Source organism: Lagenorhynchus albirostris, chromosome 1, assembly GCF_949774975.1.
Source record: "Lagenorhynchus albirostris chromosome 1, mLagAlb1.1, whole genome shotgun sequence".
In the NCBI taxonomy this organism is placed as follows: Eukaryota; Metazoa; Chordata; class Mammalia; order Artiodactyla; family Delphinidae; genus Lagenorhynchus; species Lagenorhynchus albirostris.
In genome coordinates, this window is record NC_083095.1 from 84,129,799 (window position 1) to 84,148,313 (window position 18,515).

Sequence of the window (18,515 nt, forward strand, 5' to 3'; positions counted from 1 at the left end):
TTTTGCATTGCTCTCCTCTTCCCCATTGCTCATCTGATTAACTCCTACTCATTTTTGTCAGTCAAACATCACTTAAGATGTCTTCCCTGGTACTTCCCTGGTGGCACAGTGGTTAAGAATCTGCCTGCCAATGCAGGGGACACGGGTTTGATCCCTGGTCCACATGTCTCGGAGCAACTAAGCCTGTGTGCTACAACTACTGAGCCCGCATGCCATGACTACCGAAGCCCGCGCACCTAGAGCCCGTGCTCCACAACAAGAGAAGCCCCCACAATGAGAAGCCCACACACCTCAAGGAAGAGTAGCCCCTACTCGCTACAACTAGAGAAAGCCCCCATGCAGCAGCGAAGACCCAACGCAGCCAAAAGAAAATGACTCTGCAATTTAAACTAGGTTTCCCTGCTTTTCTCTCATAGCACATTGTACTTTTCCTTCATAGTTTTACTATAGTTGATGAATATATATTTATTTGGGTTTTTTCCAGCTTAACTGAGATACAGTTGACAAGTTTGTGTGATTGTTTGCTGTTTCCTGGATTGTAAACTCCAAGAGGGCAGAACCCAGGTTAGTGTTGATACTTGCTGCCCTCATCCCATCTGCCCACTTAGAATTGTGGTCTGGCACATAGCAGGTGCTCAATAAATATTTGTTGAGCCAAATGAATTAGTGCACTGTTTAAGAACCCTGCCCTGTTCCCTAGGAGTAGCTTTGAATCTCCGCTTAAATTCTGGATAAGTGTTATTAAAGTTAGGACTGAGGGTAGGTGTTGCAGGTATTTCAGCTCACAGACCCTCTCCAAACCTCGCCTGCCACTCTCCACCCTGTAACGTGTAGTTTCCTGCCCATCCCTCTATGTGTTCCTGGCTATCCGGTATCATGCACCATCCCTAACAATCATAGACCAAATAAAGAGAAAGATTGTGGCATGGACTCTAAACGTGACCGCGTTTGCGTCCCAAGGCCGGAATAAGACGCCAATGACTCATAGCTCCATTTAGGCCGGCAAAGCGCATCACTCCCCTCCCCCGCCCAGACCTGGGGGATTCCACATCCACCGCCAGGAAGCTCGCGCTTGTGCCTCGATTCGGATCTTCCGTACAGCATGGCAGCCCCCGAAGGCGTCGCCCACGGCAGTGCATTCCGTACAACATGGCCGCCTACAGAGAGCGCATCGCAGCCCTCCCGCCCGGCCACCGGAAGTTTCCGTTTGAAACCCGGGCGGCAGACCCGGTCTGCGGTACGGCAGTTATTGCCGAGCATCTTTCGAACCAGAGCGACGAGGCCTGCGGGCAGGAGCAGCAGGCGTCTGGGTTCGGCTCTCCCGGGGCGGGAGACTGGGCTGGATGCGGGAGGCCGATGGGATGGGCTGAGAATAGAGGATTTTCTCTCTCCCGAGTCGCGCTCTTCTGGGGCCCTCCGCCTGCTCGGGCACCCTGGCTCACTCCTGGGTAACATTCGCCTTGTACCTTCCAGGCCCCAGCCGTGCCGCCTCGTTACGATGACCAGCGTGGTCAAGACAGTGTACACCCTGCAGCCCCCCTCTGTGCTGAGCAGCGGCCTGTCCGCAGGTGGGTGTCCACGCCGCCCCTGCCCCCGGGCATTGCGAACTGGCCCCGGGTGGTCAAGCCAGGAGTATGGGGGATCAAATCGGTGGCTGGGAGTGGAGGGCTCCGGCAAGGGAGGGGGTTCTATCGGCTCTGACATCCTGCTCTAACTCCCCTAGAACCGGGCTGTCTAGGCTTATGATGGGAGTTAGGGGAAGGGCCACATGGTGGGAATTTAGACTTGACCCATACCCCTGCTCCCCCAAACCGAACTCTGCTGCATTCACCAAGTAGATTTAAGTTGTTGATTATTCTACAATATTATTCCCATTAAGTTAGGAATCCCTTTTTAAACATTTACCTGTTTTATTTCCAGACGAGCTATCTGGAAGGACTGGGTTTATTGTCAGGGAGAAGAGAAGAGAGTCATATGAAAAGCAGGATACTTAGGGAGCACTAGGCTTCACACTGTGTCTGGTTCACATTTGTAACGGCACAGTGTCTCTTATATAGTATATTCTCAGTAAACATTTGTTGAGTGAAGTGAGAGAGAAAGGTCAGGCCTAACTAGTATTCGAGAATCTTGGGAGAAGAGAGATGGTTAAAAGCAATGTTTGGGACTTCCCTGGCAGTTCAGTGGTTAGGACTCCGCACCTTCACTGCCAAGGGCCTGGGTTCCATCCCTGGTCGGGGAACTAAGATGCCCTGCGTGGTCAAAAACTAAAAAATTAAATAAATAAATAAATAAATAAAAGCAGTGTTTGATTGTTTTGCCATTTGCTTTGTGTTACTGGGCTTGCGGCTGAAAGTCATCCCCTAAAGTCTGCAGTTGCTGAGCTGCCTAATCTAGAGATTATAGCACAGAATAGGCTTCAAACATCAGAACCTGTGGTAGGAGATTTTGAAGCAGCTATTTAAGATCCCTTCCCAGATGACTCCATGCAGTTGACTGATGGGCAGTAGCAGGATTGACCTTTGAAGTAAATAGGCTTTACTTCAAAGGGTTCTGTTTGTCCTATGTTGCTTCAGAACACCTGAGTGGCAGTTCTGGCATCAGCAACACCTAGGAGTTGATGGAGGAAATGGAGCCGGTCTTAGCTGCCTTTCCCTTAGAAAGCAGTCTCTCGTTCAGTGGGGAGCGACTGGCATCTCCCCAGCCAAGTTGGAAGTTTTCATCTCTTTGCTTTTTTCCTTGTCCCAGCTTTATGATCATATGTAACTTCAATAGTTTAACATTTTTAGGCTGCCTCTCAGGATTTTAGATTTTAGGCATGGGTTGGTTGTTTTGTAGTTTTTTGAATAGGTAACATTCAAAATAAATAAATATCCGAAGTGGGGAAACGATATACGGTGAAAAACAAGTCTTCCCTTCCTTGACACCAGCCATCCAATTCCCTCCTTCGCGTCTCTCATTTTAAGGAGATAGTCTTTGTTAAATCCTGCTAAATTTTTCCTATGATGCAGTCCTTAGGATCTAACAAATATGGGTTATTGAAACCAATTCCAGTCAATGAAGAGTGTTAATTTTGATCAATTTGCTATGCACACCTTTTTGCATGAGATAGATTTCTTATTGTGTGTAACTTATTAATACTTGAGAGAGGAGAAGGTAAATTCATGCACTCAAAGTTACCTTTTACTTCCAACAGAGACCTCAGAAAGAACCTTTTTAATACTTGTTTTGTGGGTAAGAGGGGAAAATAGGATGTAAGTGCCGATTGAGTGTACCTATAAATGAAGTAATTTGTTAGCCTGAGAAATCATATTTATTCCAAACTGTTGTGCAGCTAGAGTCATCAAAATAAATCTTTAGCAAACACAAAGTTTCCTAATCCCTGTGATCCAGTGCTTTCTTCAGCTTGATTTAATTGTTATGGCTCTTAATTTAGGTCAAGCTTAAAGGAGCCGTTTTACAATGAACAAAGTGAAAGTTAGTATAAACTAGAAGAATCCTGTGCATGTGCTGGGGGTGCGTGCTTAACTCCAGAACAAGTTACTTGAATTTGCTATCGAATGTAAGTGGTAGAAAGATTCGATAGAGGCTGTGTGGTAGAGGACTGGCATAAGGGCTAGGGGGGAAATGCTCTCCTCTGGCGAAGAAGAATGTCATGTCAGGGCCATTTCTCTGGTTATCTGGCAGTAGCCTAGCAGGATCAGAACAGAATACCAAACAGGGAACCTAACGAGCCTCTAAACTTAACGATGGATAAACAGTTTAAAAGGGCTGGTGGTAGGGGCTTCCCTGGTGGCGCAGTGGTTGAGAGTCCGCCTGCTGATGCAGGGGACACGGGTTCATGCCCCGGTCCAGGAAGATCTCACGTGCCGCGGAGCGGCTAGGCCCGTAAGCCATGGCCACTGAGCCTGCGCGTCCGGAGCCTCTGCTCTGCAACGGCAGAGGCCACAACAGTGAGAGGCCCGCGTACCGCAAAAAAAAAAAAAAAAAAAGGGCTGGTGGTAAAGGCAGTCAGCATGGAAGAGGGAAAGAAGAATAGAGGAGCTAGTTTAGAGATGGTCTGTGAAATAACCCATGAAACTGTGACGTGTTCCATTTATTCAATAAGTAGGTTTTGAACCTCTGTTAATATGCCAGATACTCTCCTAGATGCTGGGGCACAAAGATGTCTCTTAGAGTACTAGTTAGGGAGCCAGTCTCGTCAAAACAACTAAGCAACTGCTGAAACTCGAAGCAGCTTGAGTGTAGCCTTAGGAGAGCGGGCAGAGTGCTTAGGAGCTGAACGACATAGTTCCTTTCAACTGCTGTGTGACGAAGGACTCAGCTGTGTTCTGCCTTGCTGACGGCCACACTGCCTCTCATCCTCTTTGCTGTATGAATCTCCACTTTCACATCTATACCCTCTGGCCATTCAGTTTGCTGTATCAGCAAGCTTTTGGCTACCCTCAAACACACTGTACTTGTCACATTTAAAGAATTTTGGTTTCTATTCCCAATTGGTCTAGAAGTCTTATTCTTCCGAATTTATAGAGTTGCACTGTTGGGTCATGATGCGTGGGATTCCACCCTCTTGTTTTCCTTTGCAGATGCACAAACTCGAGCCACTTCTAAGAGCCTATTACCTGTTAGGTCCAAAGAAGTCGATGTTTCCCGACCTCACTTAGGAGATTCAGAAAATGATGTTACAAAAACCATCAAACCAAGACGAGACAATGGGTGAGAGTCAGAGCATCGGTATCCAATTAGAACATTGGGCTAGAAATTGCTCAGTACCAAGAATTAGGGCTTTTGAGAGCACAGGGTATCTGAAGGATTGGCCTGTAGTCAGTGGCCTATAGCAGTGCAGCGTTGCTGACCTGTTTGTCAGAACCCTCTGTGTTGATCAGGTCAGAAGAGGCACAGCCAGGGTTACAATAAGAGATATTCTTTCCTCTCTCAGCATTTGCTCTGAGTGTACAAATAGCAGTGCAGTCAAACCAGCCTTAAGTGGTAGTCGTGGCGGGTGGGGCCTATTTGTTAGCCTAGGTTGCTGCTCTGAGCAGTCCAGCCCAGTGTAGTGTGCATGTGTGTCCCTCCACCCGGTGTTCAGCTCCCGTGTGAGTGAGGCTGACATGAAGTAGCCACACTGTCTTGAGCCGAAGCAGGTCTGTCAGGTTGTTGAGGTGGTCAGGAGGGGAGCCCGTGCCCTATTCATAAGCTCTTTTCAGTCGTCTGGGCTGACACACAAGTGCATGGGCCCTCAGAGCTTCTCAAGCTTGTGCTGTCTGGGATTTGCCTGGCAGTCCAGTGGTTAAGACTCTGTGCTTCCACTGCAGGGGGCACGGGGTTCGATCCCTGGTCAGGGAACTAAACTCCCACATGCTGCACACGGCCTGGCCAAAAATACAAAAAAAAAAAAAAAGTAATAACAGTACCGTGATTCTCTGATTGATTTCTTTGTTGTTGTTATTGTTTTAATTGAGGTATAGGTGACATACAACATTGTGTTAGTTTCAGGTGTACAACATAATGATTTGATATTTGTATATATTGCAAAATGATCACTGCAGTAAGTCTAGTTAACATCCTGATTTGTTTTTGCTTCTCTAGGCAGCTGAGAGCTACAGACACTGCCACCAGGAGGAACATCAGGAAGAGGTGAGCGTCAGGGTAGATGAAACCTGGCCACCGTTTTAGGGTAGTGGAGCTCAATCCTGGTTGTACATCAGAATCAGTCACAGGACTTGTTTTACTGTGTTGGAGTCTGATGCCACCCCAGAAATCTAGATGGGATTTTCAGGGCTGCGGCACAGCCGATTTTGAGAACCACTGTCAGGGCAAGAATCAGTGATGCTACCATCTTGAGTACCAGACAAGAGTTTGGGGGCTCCATGCCAGGACCACTGCCCGAACCTAGCTATGGCCCATCGGCAGGAGCGGGAAGCCCTCAGGATGGGAGAGCCTGCGTGTGGTTAGTGAGTTCGAGATGAGTGTTCTGCTGCCGCTGCTGCTGCTGTTGAAATTCTGGAGAAGGATCCATCTTTCTCTGCTTGAGACTTGCTTGGACGTTTTGCAATCCTGCAGACAGAAATAACATGAGCTGAAAAGTTTGTAGACATAGGTTTTAATTCCACATCTGTTATTTGGGCATGACTTAAAAGTTCTGAAGACAAAATACTATCAAGGACTCAGAACTTTGAAAAGGCTTAATATTGATGATGATAATGGCTATTACTTATTTTGATTTTTTGCATTTTATTTATTTTTTTATACAGCAGATTCTTATTAGTTATCTATTTTATATATATTAGTGTATGTATGTCAAACCCAATCTCCCAATTCATCACAGCACCACCACCACCACCACTTTTCCCCCTTGGTGTCCATACGTTTGTTCTCTACATCTGTGTCTCTATTTCTGCCCTGCAAACTGGTACCATTTTTCTAGGTTCCACATATATGCATTAATATACGATATTTGTTTCTCTCTTTCTGACTTAATTCACTCTGTATGACAGTCTCTAGATCCACCCACGTCTCTACAAATGACCCAAGTTCGTTCCTTTTTATGGCTGAGTAATATTCCATTGTATATATGTACCACATCTTCTTTATCCATTCGTCTGTTGATGAGCATTTAGGTTGCTTCCATTACCTGGCTATTGTAAATAGTGCTGCATTGAACACTGGGGTGCATGTGTCTTTTTGAATTATGGTTTTCTCTGGGTATATACCCAGTAGTGGGATTGCTGGGTCATATGGTAATTCTATTTTTAGTTTTGTAAGGAACCTCCATACTGTTCTCCATAGTGGCTGTATCAATTTACATTCCCACCAACAGTGCAGGAGGGTCCCCTTTTCTCCACACCCTCTCCAGCATTTGTTGTTTGTAGATTTTCTGATGATGCCCATTCTGACTGGTGTGAGGTGATACCTCATTGTAGTTTTGATTTGCATTTCTCTAATAGTGATGTTGAGCAGCTTTTCATGTGCTTCTTGGCCATCTGTATGTCTTCTTTGGAGACATGTCTATTTAGGTCTTCTGCCCATTTTTTGATTGAGTTGTTTGTTTTTTTGATATTGAGCTGCATGAGCTGTTTATATATTTTGGAGATTAATCCTTTGTCCGTTGATTTGTTTGCACATATTTTCTCCCATTCTGAGGTTGTCTTTTCGTCTTGTTTGTAGTTTCCTTTGCTTTGCAAAAGCTTTTAAGTTTCATTAGGTCCCATTTGTTTATTTTTGTTTTTATTTCCATTACTCTAGGAGGTGGATCAAAAAAGATCTTGCTGTGATTTATGTCAAAGAGTGTTCTTCCTATGTTTTCCTCTAAGAGTTTTATAGTGTCCGGTCTTACATTTAGGTCTCTACTACATTTTGAGTCGATTTTTGTGTATGGTGTTATGGAGTGTTCTAATTTCATTCTTTTACATGTAGCTGTCCAGTTTTCCCAGCACCACTTTCTCAAGAGACTGTCTTTTCTCCATTATATGTCCTTGCCTCCTTTGTCGTAGATTAGTTGACCATAGGTGAGTGGGTTTATCTCTGGGTTTTCTATTCTGTTCCATTGATCTATATTTCTGTTTTTGTGCCAGTACCGTATTGTCTTGATTACTGTAGCTTTGTATTATAGTCTGAAGTCAGGGAGTCTGATTCCTCCAGCTCAGTTTTTTTCCCTCAAGACTGCTTGGGCTATGGCTATTACTTATTAAAAGTTTTGTGTCAGTAGCTGTGCTAAGAATTGTACATGTATTCTCTCTTATCCTTCATGGTAATATTATGAAATGTGTGTATTAATTCTAGAAATGAGGAAACAGCCTCAGAGAGGTTACACAACTCCCTGAAAGTCATATACCACTATGTGATGATGCCAGGATTCAAACCAACCGGACTCCATAGCCCATACTCTTTTTTTTTTTTTTTTTTTTTGTGGTACGCGGGCCTCTCACTGTTGAGGCCTCTCCCGTTGCGGAGCACAGGCTCCAGACGCGCAGGCTCAGCGGCCATGGCTCACGGGCCCAGCCGCTCCGCAGCATGTGGGATCTTCCGGGACCAGGGCACGAACCCACGTCCCCTGCATCGGCAGGCGAACTCTCAACCACTGCGCCACCAGGGAAGCCCAGCCCATACTCTTAATCCCTCCACCACTTCATCTAAGTACGATTATCATTACAGCTATAAGCCACTGAGTAAAGAGAAATCAGAGGAAGAGCTCAAGGATAAGAACCAGCTCTTAGAGGCTGTCAACAAGCAGTTGCACCAGAAGTTGATTGAAACCCAGGTAAGCGATCCACCAGACCTGCCATCAGCTGTGCTGGGTGATGCATGTGGAATCCTGAGGGACCACGCCAGGTGCCTGAGCGCAGGAGAAGATGCCAGGCTTGCGCTGTGGCTGCCCCTGAGGAATGGGGCGGGCCTTACCTGTCTGTATGACACCCCTACAGGGAGAGCTGAAGGACTTGACCCAAAAAGTGGAGCTGCTGGAGAAGTTTCAGGACAGCTGTCTGGCAATTTTGGAGAGCAAGGGCCTCAACCCAGGTAAGAGATGGCACACAACTGCCTTCAAAGGAGTCAGTGCATGTGCCCCTTCCTGGGTGATTCTGGACTGTGCATCAGGGGTCTGGCATGGTGTCAGCTGACCCAGTCAGTGCAGGGGTTGCCTAGCAAAGCCCTGAAGATTTGGGGGAGCTCCACTCTGTTCTGTTGTGATGTTGACTTTGCCTGCCCAGCGGAGTTTCAGATGGTTGTGCAGAGAGGATTCTCTCTTTCTTATCTGAACACTTTATACCATTAGTTTGGTGCTGACAGGTATGATCTTGCAAATACATCAGAAATATTTTCTTTCTTTCAAGGGATATAGCATACAGGTAACCTTCACAGATGGAGAGAGAGATAATACTGTTGAAAGGGTTCCTAAAGCTGGCTAGTTAGCAGAATCACGGTGTTTAAAATGTGATTCCTGTTCTGAGCCTGTCCCTAGAGGGCAGAGTCTGTCACAGAGAGGAAGCGGAAGAAGGGGTTACCCCAGGACTGTAAGAGAGCCTGAATTGAGGAGTCTGAGAATGCCCCGGGAAGGAGCCCAGGCTTGTTTGAATGAAGGAGTGCTGACTTTGAATGCTGGCCATTAACCTGTGCATTTTAGGATGTATTCTTGATAGTCACCATATATGTTTTTGGATGATTTTAATTTCCTATGTGTATGCACTGTTTTTACCAAAAATAATAAAATTTTTTAAGGCCTGAAAAGCTTTTAAAAATAGTTTTGTGTATTGTTAACGAAACCAAAAAATACAACCTATACATTTCTTTTGAACAAATTTTCCGCTGAGCTGAGGAGAAAGCAGGATGAAGTTTTGGCCATATCCTTACCTAGAGAGGAAGGGGAGATAAAATCCAGCTCTGGAGGGCAGGCGTGGGTGACCTTGCCAAGGTGAAAACTCAGGGGAGAGAGTTTTCAGATGCTTAGAGAAGTTTCCCTCGTGAATACTCCTGTGGAGGGATTTTAATTTTCTTTTAAGTTGCAGTTCCCTAGGCAAGGCTGACTTTGTTGTATTTACTGGTTTTAGGCAGTGAGACCCTGGCGGCACGGCAAGACTCCACCACGGATCACATGGACTCGATGGTGAGGGTGTGGGTGTGAGTGTGAGGCCCCGCAGATCTAAGCAGGTCTCTGCCGTGTGCTCGGCAAAGCCCACGAAGCAGCCTTTGGTTATCCAGGGTAGTGGAAGAGGGTGGTGGATGTGTACTCAAAGTAGCATATTTTACTTGGAAGGTGACTTTGTGCTTACAAATATGAGGGAGTCTAAGTTGAGAATGTACTAGTTTAAAACCCGTAGCAGGGTGGACCGTAGAGACAGCTTTCTGGTTTCTCTATTCTTTGCTTTACCAAATTTCTCCCCTTATTCCTTTGCTGAGAACTGTGTCTTGCAAAGGTCCAGCCTGAATTAAATCTGTCTTCTCTTTGGTTCCCTCCCTGAAGTAGAGGGCAATCGTTTGCAATTAAAGCCTTTTGAGCTTCTGTGATCTATTCCCCAGGAAGATCAGTTGTCATCTTAGAACCCTAGAATACTAGGTATGGAAGCCTTCCTCAGCTCCCCCAGGCGATTTGTCACCCCTTTAGTGGCTACTGCCTTTCGTTCATATTACCTGTGTAGCACAGAGCACGTGGAGGTGGGGTTCTCTGTCCATGCTGTGGACTCAGTTCTTCCAGGCCCATGAGAGAGCCCAGCACGTTTGCGGACACTCAGTCAGTGACTGAACAGATGGGATATTAGCAATCATCTAATTCAACTCCCATGAAGAGATTAGTTTATATGAAGAAAGTTCTCACATTTCAATAAAGATTTGTTACTACCTTGTACTTTTCTCTTAGCTGCTGTTAGAAACTTTGCAAGATGAACTGAAGCTTTTTAACGAAACAGCCAAAAAGCAGATGGAGGAGTTACAGGTGAGAGGCAGACATCTCTGCAAGGCAAAATTACCATTTCCTACCACAATAGGTGGATCTGTGGAGGGCTCTTTCTTATTTATCTCTTTATTCATTTTTTTTTTTTTTGTGGTACGCGGGCCTCTCACTGTTGTGGCCTCTCCCGTTGCGGAGCACAGGCTCCGGACGCGCAGGCTCAGTGGCCATGGCTCACGGGCCCAGCCGCTCCACGGCATGTGGGATCTTCCCAGACCGAGGCACGAACCCGTGTCCCCTGCATCGGCAGGCGGACTCCCAACCACTGCGCCACCAGGGAAGCCCTCTTTATTCATTTTTAATAAACTATTTTGTAGTAATTTTAGATTGCAGAAAAGTTGTAAAGATAATGGAGAATTCAACTCCCCTAATATTAACATCTTACATTATCATGCTGTATTTGTCAAGACTAAGAAACCAATATTGATGCCTTACTATTAACTAAATTCCAAGACTTTATTTGGTTTCACCATTTTTTTCAACTAATTTTCTGTTCTAAAGACTCTTAGAAATGTTCCCTTCTGCAGGGCATGAGGCAGTGTGCAACACGCTAGGTGGCTCCAGGTTGACAGTTGACACCTGTGTGAAATCCATGCTGTAGAAACTTGATATCTCAGGGAAACCTGTAATAGGAAACCCCGATTCTTGGGTCTGGACCACTTTGGATTGCTTGGATGAACCATGGGATACTACACGGAATCCTAGAGGATTTCATTGCTCCAGTTGAGATAACAGACTCTGTAGTAGAGAGAGACAATTCCTAAAACCAACACAGATAAACAAACCTAAGATAGAAAAGACAATGTCTGTCAGTATCCCAAACAGAAGCATAATGTTTTGGTTATGGTATTGTCTTTCCTGTGAGTCAGAGTTTGGTGGTTTTTTGTTTTTTGTCTTTTTTAATGTCTTTCCATGCAGGCCTTAAAGGTAACGTTGAAGATAAAAGAAGAAGAGAGGGCCCAGTTCCTAGAACAACAGACCTTATGTAACAGTCAAGTAAATGATTTTACAACAGCCCTTGAGGAAATGGAGCAGCTATTAGAAATGTGATAAAAAGCATGTGGCCACATGGCTCCCTCTTGGGGATGAACTCTCAGAGGAAGCCCCTTAGGACATCTGCTTCTTGGCCATGACCTTCTAGGACTCACCATCCCCAGAATGAAAACAGTTTCTGCAGTTTATGCTGGAATGGCAATTCCTCCTTTAAGCAAGCATTCCCAGCCTTCAGATTGACCAGCTCTCCTGAACCTCATAATACGTAATTGAGGCCTACAAGAGAGGGGGCCTGAAAGCTTGGATCAACCTCCTAGGCAACAGAGCGGCACAGAATTAGTATCAGGAGACTAAACCAGCCACAGCCAGAGAAGCCAAAAGGTCACATTCAGACGTGTGGGAAGAAACAGTGGTGCACAGGTGCTTCACGGGAGACATCACTGAGGAGCCCTGCGGTCCCCTCGTAACTTGGAACGCATTCTGTCCCATCCTGGTTGGGCTCTATAACCTCACTGTAAATTTACGAACTGGAAGTTACCTGAAATGGTTTAATAAATGGGGTGAAGGTATAGATAGCAATAACACCTATGAAACAATACACCTTGGAGCTTTTAATCTAAATCAGTTCTGTTTTTGTTTTTATAAAGTGTTACTTTAAAAGTAAATATTTCTGTAACTATTCAGACTGCAACACTGGCAAATGAAAAGAGCCTTTTAACCTAAATACATCCACTGAATGCTATTGAACTAATCTAGGTAACAAGTTCAAGCCTCCAGTTTCACCCAGAATATTTTTCTTCCACTCATTAGGTGCTCTGTAGCTAGTGCCCCCCCCACACCCCCCAACCCCATCTTCCAGGAACATTAGCTAGTCTTCTGTGGTGTTCCCTGTTTGTAGCAGTGGGTGCCACACTCCGTCCACCGGGTTTGTGTCACTAGCTGCCTGCACTCCTAAGTATGCGTGTATCTCTGCTCTTGCTTTGCACGGCCAGTCCTGGACCTGGCCCCCTGGATCCTTAGTCAACTGAAGTCCACAGCAGCCACACCCCAGCCCTGCAACCGCCAGTCCACCAAAGGCACCGCCATGTTTCATAGTCAAAGTAGGCACACTTTGGCTTTGGCCATCTCCCATTTTTTTCTGCACCTCTCCCAATTTCTTCAACTCCCCCTACTCTTCAGCATTATTGGGGCTGCCCAGAGCCACCCAATCAAGTCAAGTAACGTCCCACCCTAACTTATAGGGCTAAAATTCTTTTCCTTCATACACATGCAACATTCACACAGTTGGTTATGTCCCAAATATTTTGATAGGGAAACCCAGTTAAATAATTCTCACTGGTGACAAGGGCTGAATATTTTCTTCTACCCATTTTCAGGATATTTATCGTTTAAAAGATTTTTACCCAAGTGAATTTGTAATTGGCATTTCTGGTCCCCCCAAAAGTTCTACTTCCTTCTTGGAAGGAAAGGGTGGGAAACTCAGCTGTGAGACCCTTTCCTCCGTGTCATGCCTCCCTAGTTAACTCCTAAGAATGGAACTCTCCCAACTCCTCCATTACTCATCTTGCCCAGTGTTGAGATCCTGTTTGCTCAAGGTCTGGCCTCACAAGGGGCCTTCACCTCACGGTGCTGCTTTGCACCACCAGCCAGCATTTGTGCAGTCTTGCCTTTTCTTGTCTTCCCTCTGACATCCGCTGCTCCATCTGCCTTTTGTACGTGTGGAGGTGTTGTGGTGCTTATTCTGATCTACAGCCTCAGTAAATTCCTGCATTACATGAACCAATGTGATCTGCACCCTCCACTTTGCTAGACGCTATAGGAAACTTTAATGTAGCATGACATTCTTAACCTCAGAAATGCTTACAGTACATGTGGTGAAACATTGCACAGGTGATATACAAGTTGAATAACAAAGGCAATAGTTTACTAAACAGTGGGTTGTGTGATATAGTTGTGTGCTATAGTAGTTAACTCTGAGCTAGTTCGGTTGGGGGAGGCTTGATGGAAGCGGTAAACTGGGGTTGAAGGAAGAGTAATATTTAGGGAGGCTAGCTAGAGGATTGAGAACTTTCCAGGTTGGTGAACACATGGAATTTGGGGACAGTAGCGCACTCAGAGAGGGCATGGAAGCTTCACGCCCTTTCCCCATGCATCTCTTCCATCTGGCTGTTCCTGAGTTATATCCTTTTCTAATAAACCAGATCTAGCAAATAAAATATTCCTCTGAGTCCGTGAGCCATTCTAGCAAATCAGTCAAACCCAAGGAGGGGATCGTTGGAACTTCCGAGGAGAAAATAAAATTATGAGAGACTGAAGAAAAAAAAAAAAAAAGTTGAGGGGATATCCAGATGAGTCTTGAAGAACACTGGGCTTCTTCAGAAGCTTCAAGATGAGAGGGGAGGAATTCCCTGGTGGTCCAGTGGTTAGGACTCTGCTTCCACTGCAGGGGACATGGGTTCGATCCCTGGTCGGGGAACTAAGATCCCGCAGGTCATGTGGCACGGCCAAGATATTTAAAAAAAAAAAAGATGAGAGGGGATTATATCTGACACTTAACCGAGCACTTGCAATATGCCACATGTGATGTTTATGTGTGTTCCTCCTTATGTTCATTCTCATGTAATCCTCATTACAGTCACACAAGGTAAGCACTATTAACCCTTTTTATAGCTAAAGAAAAAGGCTCAGAGAAATTATACAAAATTAATCCATATAATTAATTAATGAAATTAGTTAATGAAATGAAGTTGATTTGCCCAAGGTCAAACAACAGGCAAGTACTGGAGAAAGATTTGAGCCAGGGAATAATGGGAGTGGAAAGTACATGGTGCTACTAGACGTTTTGAAGAAACTTAAATGCAAGCTAGGAGGTATGGATTTTTATCATCCGGGCCAGAAGTTTACAAACTGTCTCAGTTCATGATGCTCCTGGTGTCTCAATATTTTATGACACACCAAAAGAAATACCTAAAAGTTCTAAGTACCTAAAAGTTCTATTTTTAGTAGGTATTTGAAAAAATAATATAAATCTAAAGAAAATATTTTTATTTTTAAATAACTACAATTATTTACTAATGGGATGTGGGGCACAGTTTAATTTCTCAAGCCTTGGAATCAAATTGGACACTACCACCTTCCTATCCTGTTTGACACTGAGAGGAACACAGCATGACCTAATGTTGAAACTGACCTACTTTGAGCTAGTACTTCACATGTTGTCTAACATGTCATGTATCACTGTGATTCCCCCAGAAGTTTATCCCGTGGCATCCCAGTGAGCTTGCTGTCTAGGGATGCCTTTCACAGTCTGGGAACCATGAATCTAGGCAATAAGGAATCACTGATACATTTTGAGCAGATAATCACCATAATGAATGATTTAGAAAAAATGAATATAGCACTGTGTGAAAGATGGATGGCTTGCAGGATCTTAGTTCCTGAGCCACTCCTTGGGCAGGCAGGAGGTCATGGGGCACTACCATAGCACCTTTTTTTCTTTCAGTTTTATTGAGATATAACTGACATAGCAGTGTATAAGTTTAAGGTTTACAGCATAATGATTTGACTTACATACATCATGAAATGATTATCACAACAAGTTTGTTATTTTGTTTTTGGCCATGCAACGTGGTTTGCAGAATCGTAGTTCCCCGACCGGGGATCAAACCTGGGCCCCCAGCAGTGGAAATGCAAAGTCCTAACCACAGGGAATTCCCATTAATTTACTGTTCTTTTTCTAGGTTCTTAAAATAGAAGATAAGGTAATTCCATTTCAATTTTTATCTTTTCCAGTATATGCATTTACAACTATAAATTGTCCCTCTAAGGGCCAGGTAGCAGCATCCCAAATTTTGCTATGTCCTATTCTGATTATTTGTCTTTCTGTTCAAAATATGTTCTAATTTCCATTGTGATTTCTTCTTTCACCTGTGGATAATCTGGCTTCCTGCCTCATGACTCTCCCCAAACAATTTTTGATAAGGTGTGTGAAATGAGATTCACATTTTATGGCAAGACAAGAAAAATTTAAATATAAAAAAATTTCCTCTGCCCTTTAGCCTCCTGTCTCCCCTCTACTGTGCATCGTGTATCTGCATTTCGCCTCAACAAAACCTTCCCCGCTGGCAGAAATACCTGCTCAACCATAAACAGCAACATCCTCCTAGCAGGAACAAGGCAACGCCTTAAAAGACAACATTTCTTCCTGATCTTGTAAAGGGGTCACAACGACCCATCAGTTTGCACTTGCCGATCTGGATTGTGTAAACTGTCAGTGATACGTCATCTAATGTACGGCTCTGTCTCACAAAACTTATGTAACTGTGTTTTGACTTCTAACAGGCAGAACAGTTCTTGGAACACAAATTTGAGGGTTACAGTACTCAGATTTGGCTCAAATAAAATTTTCCATTTCTTTCATAGATTGGCTATTGATTAATTTTTCATCGAAATATGCTTGGTGTAGTCAGCAGGATACCAGAGACAGCCACCAGAGGACACCTGGAAGATGCCTCAAACCGGCACTCAGTACCAGCATGGGTACTTTGAGCCTCACCAGCTTCTCAGCATCTCTCAGGTGTTCTGGTGAGTTCTCCTAATACCCAGATCTTGTTTTTTTTTTTTTTTTTAATTTTTGTTATGATATGCTAGTATTTATTTATTTATTTTGCGGTACGCGGGCCTCTCACTGTTGTGGCCTCTCCCGCTGCGGAGCACAGGCTCCGGACGCGCAGGCTCAGCGGCCATGGCTCACGGGCCCAGCCGCTCCGCGGCATGTGGGACCCTCCCGGACCGGGGCACGAACCCGTGTACCCCGCATCGGCAGGCGGACTCTCAACCACTGCGCCACCAGGGAAGCCCCTGAGATCTTCTTGTTTTGGTGATGATCCTGAAAATTTTATTTGGGCTGGTTTTTACTTGTCTTAAGGGGCACGTAGGAATTTCCTAGGCAGGGTCCTAGGGGGATCTGGACAGGAAGTCCAGGGAAACATAGGTAGCTGGTTTTTGTTAAGTTCGGCTTAAATCAAGGGAAAAAAAGGGGTAAATTGATATCAGGTCTTAACAGAACTTTTTTGTTAGTGAAATGAGAGAGTGAGTTATTCAGCTCTGAAGAATAAAGGGACATTTTGCTCCTGGCCACAAGGCATCCTCAGGTGACTGAGGACCTTGCAGAAGTGTCTGAGGATCAATCCTTACTATGTGCAGTGGTCCTACAAGGGAACCCCACTACGACCATTAAGTAAATGCTGCTTATCTGTGGGGCGCAACAGAAGCTGATAACTTAGCACTCCCCGCACCCATGACAGTCTTAGATTGTCACAGGGAGAAACCGAGACACATAAGAGTCAAACCGACTGCTAGACTCAGAAGCAGTGCACATCCAGTCCACCACACTGTCCTCAGAAAATTGTTCAGATCATATCTCATACCTGAACCAGACTACCAAATTAATAATGGGAAATCATGCCTCACGGGCCAAACAGCTCCCGGATGAATAGCCACCTTTGGGAACCCCAGCTGGGTTTATGTATAACACCCATGAAACTGACACTTGCAAGCGTTTAACTTCATGGGAAGGTCTGACCAAAAATCATTTGTCCCTGAGATGGCCAAAATGGGGCACTTTCGACTTAAACTAAGTTGGTAAATTTTATTTGCACACTAAATTAGAAAAAGCCGGCTTAAGATCAAACAGCTAGAATGGAGACATTTTAATTGGTACCTGGAAGCCTCAAAACGAGAGAATGATAAAATGGCTTCATTGTGAGAGACAAATCAGAAATTATCAGAAATGGTGACTAGATTAGAAAAGACCTCAAAAGTCATCACTGCTTCTCCTCCTCTCTCTCCTCCTTTGGCTCCTTCGTATCCTCTTCTTTCTGAGCTCCCCTATGCTGACCTCTCTGCTCTTCCACCTCTAATCTCAAAGGAAGAACTTGTTGAGTCTAAGGGAAAGGATAAAGACAGCCCTAAGGTAATAGCCACCCCCTTTAAGGAGAAACCTGCTCTTACCTATACACCCTTGGACTAGGACAGAACTTAAGGCCTTAACTAAGAAATTTCCAGATTGTTCACAGGATCCCTTGGGGTTTGCTAAACAATTTCATCTTACAGTAAGAACTTATGAGCCTGGATATTCAAACTTGTACCAGCTTGTACATTTACTAGTCCCTGAAAGTAAAGCAAAGGAATGGCTCCAAGAGATAAATTGGAAGGTGCCTATGGAAGATTTTCGCAAACATGAGGCTGCAGATCATCAGAAATGTAGAGAACTTGCCCACAATCTATATCAGGTTATTCCGAAAATCTTCTCCACCTGGGGGTGGGGGAACCTTTGATATGAAAGGCAGTGAGCTGAAGAAGAAAACATTTTGGTCTGGACAAGCTGACAGAGCCTGGCTTTTGTCTTAGCTGTGTTTGAGACCTTGGACTAATGAATGGGGCACTGTAAGAAGGAACACCAAGTGTTGTCATTAAATATGTAATCTCCTTTATTCCTCCTTGCAATGGGTAGTATTGTTTTCATTTAAAGATGATGAAAGGGGGGACTTCCCCTTGTGGTCCAGTGGTTAAGAATCTTCCTTCCAACCTAGGGGACTCCGGTTTGATCCCTGGTCGGGGAACTAAGATCCCACATCCCACAGGGCAACTAAGCCCGCTTGTGCCTCAACTAGAGAGCCCACGTGCTGCAAACTACAGAGCCCACGCGCCCTGGAGCCCGAGTGCTGCAACCAGGGAGAAGCCCGAAGGCCACAACGAAAGATCCCGCGTGCCACAACTAAGACTCGATGCAGCCAAAAATAAAATTAAATAAATAAATATTTAAAAATAAATAAATATGATGAAAGGGAATTCCCTGGTGGTCCAGTGGTTAGGACTGTGCACTCTTACTGCAGAGCGCCCGATTCAATCCCTGGCAGCTTGGCCAAAAAAAAAAGGATGAAACAGAGTCTGAAAAGATCCAAGAAACTTGCCCGAAGTTCCACATCTAAGTAGCAGGATTGCAATGGTGTCCCTGGATTCAGGGCGCTAAACTACCTGAGATGAGTTCTTCAAGGGCATTGACCACCCCACAGAAAGGGAA

The 18,515-nt window shown here is 44.8% G+C and overlaps 1 protein-coding gene across 1 annotated transcript; it reads left to right on the plus strand.

Annotated features, from left to right (window-relative positions):
• The first annotated feature begins 1,102 nt into the window (after positions 1–1,102).
• On the plus strand, positions 1,103–12,101 carry KNSTRN (kinetochore localized astrin (SPAG5) binding protein). Its single transcript, XM_060168751.1, is given in 10 exon segments — positions 1,103–1,175; positions 1,178–1,310; positions 1,474–1,568; positions 4,584–4,713; positions 5,587–5,634; positions 8,152–8,257; positions 8,421–8,514; positions 9,543–9,598; positions 10,349–10,423; positions 11,357–12,101. Coding segments are annotated over 10 exon segments (942 nt in total). The 3' UTR covers positions 11,489–12,101.
• The last annotated feature ends 6,414 nt before the right edge of the window (positions 12,102–18,515 follow it).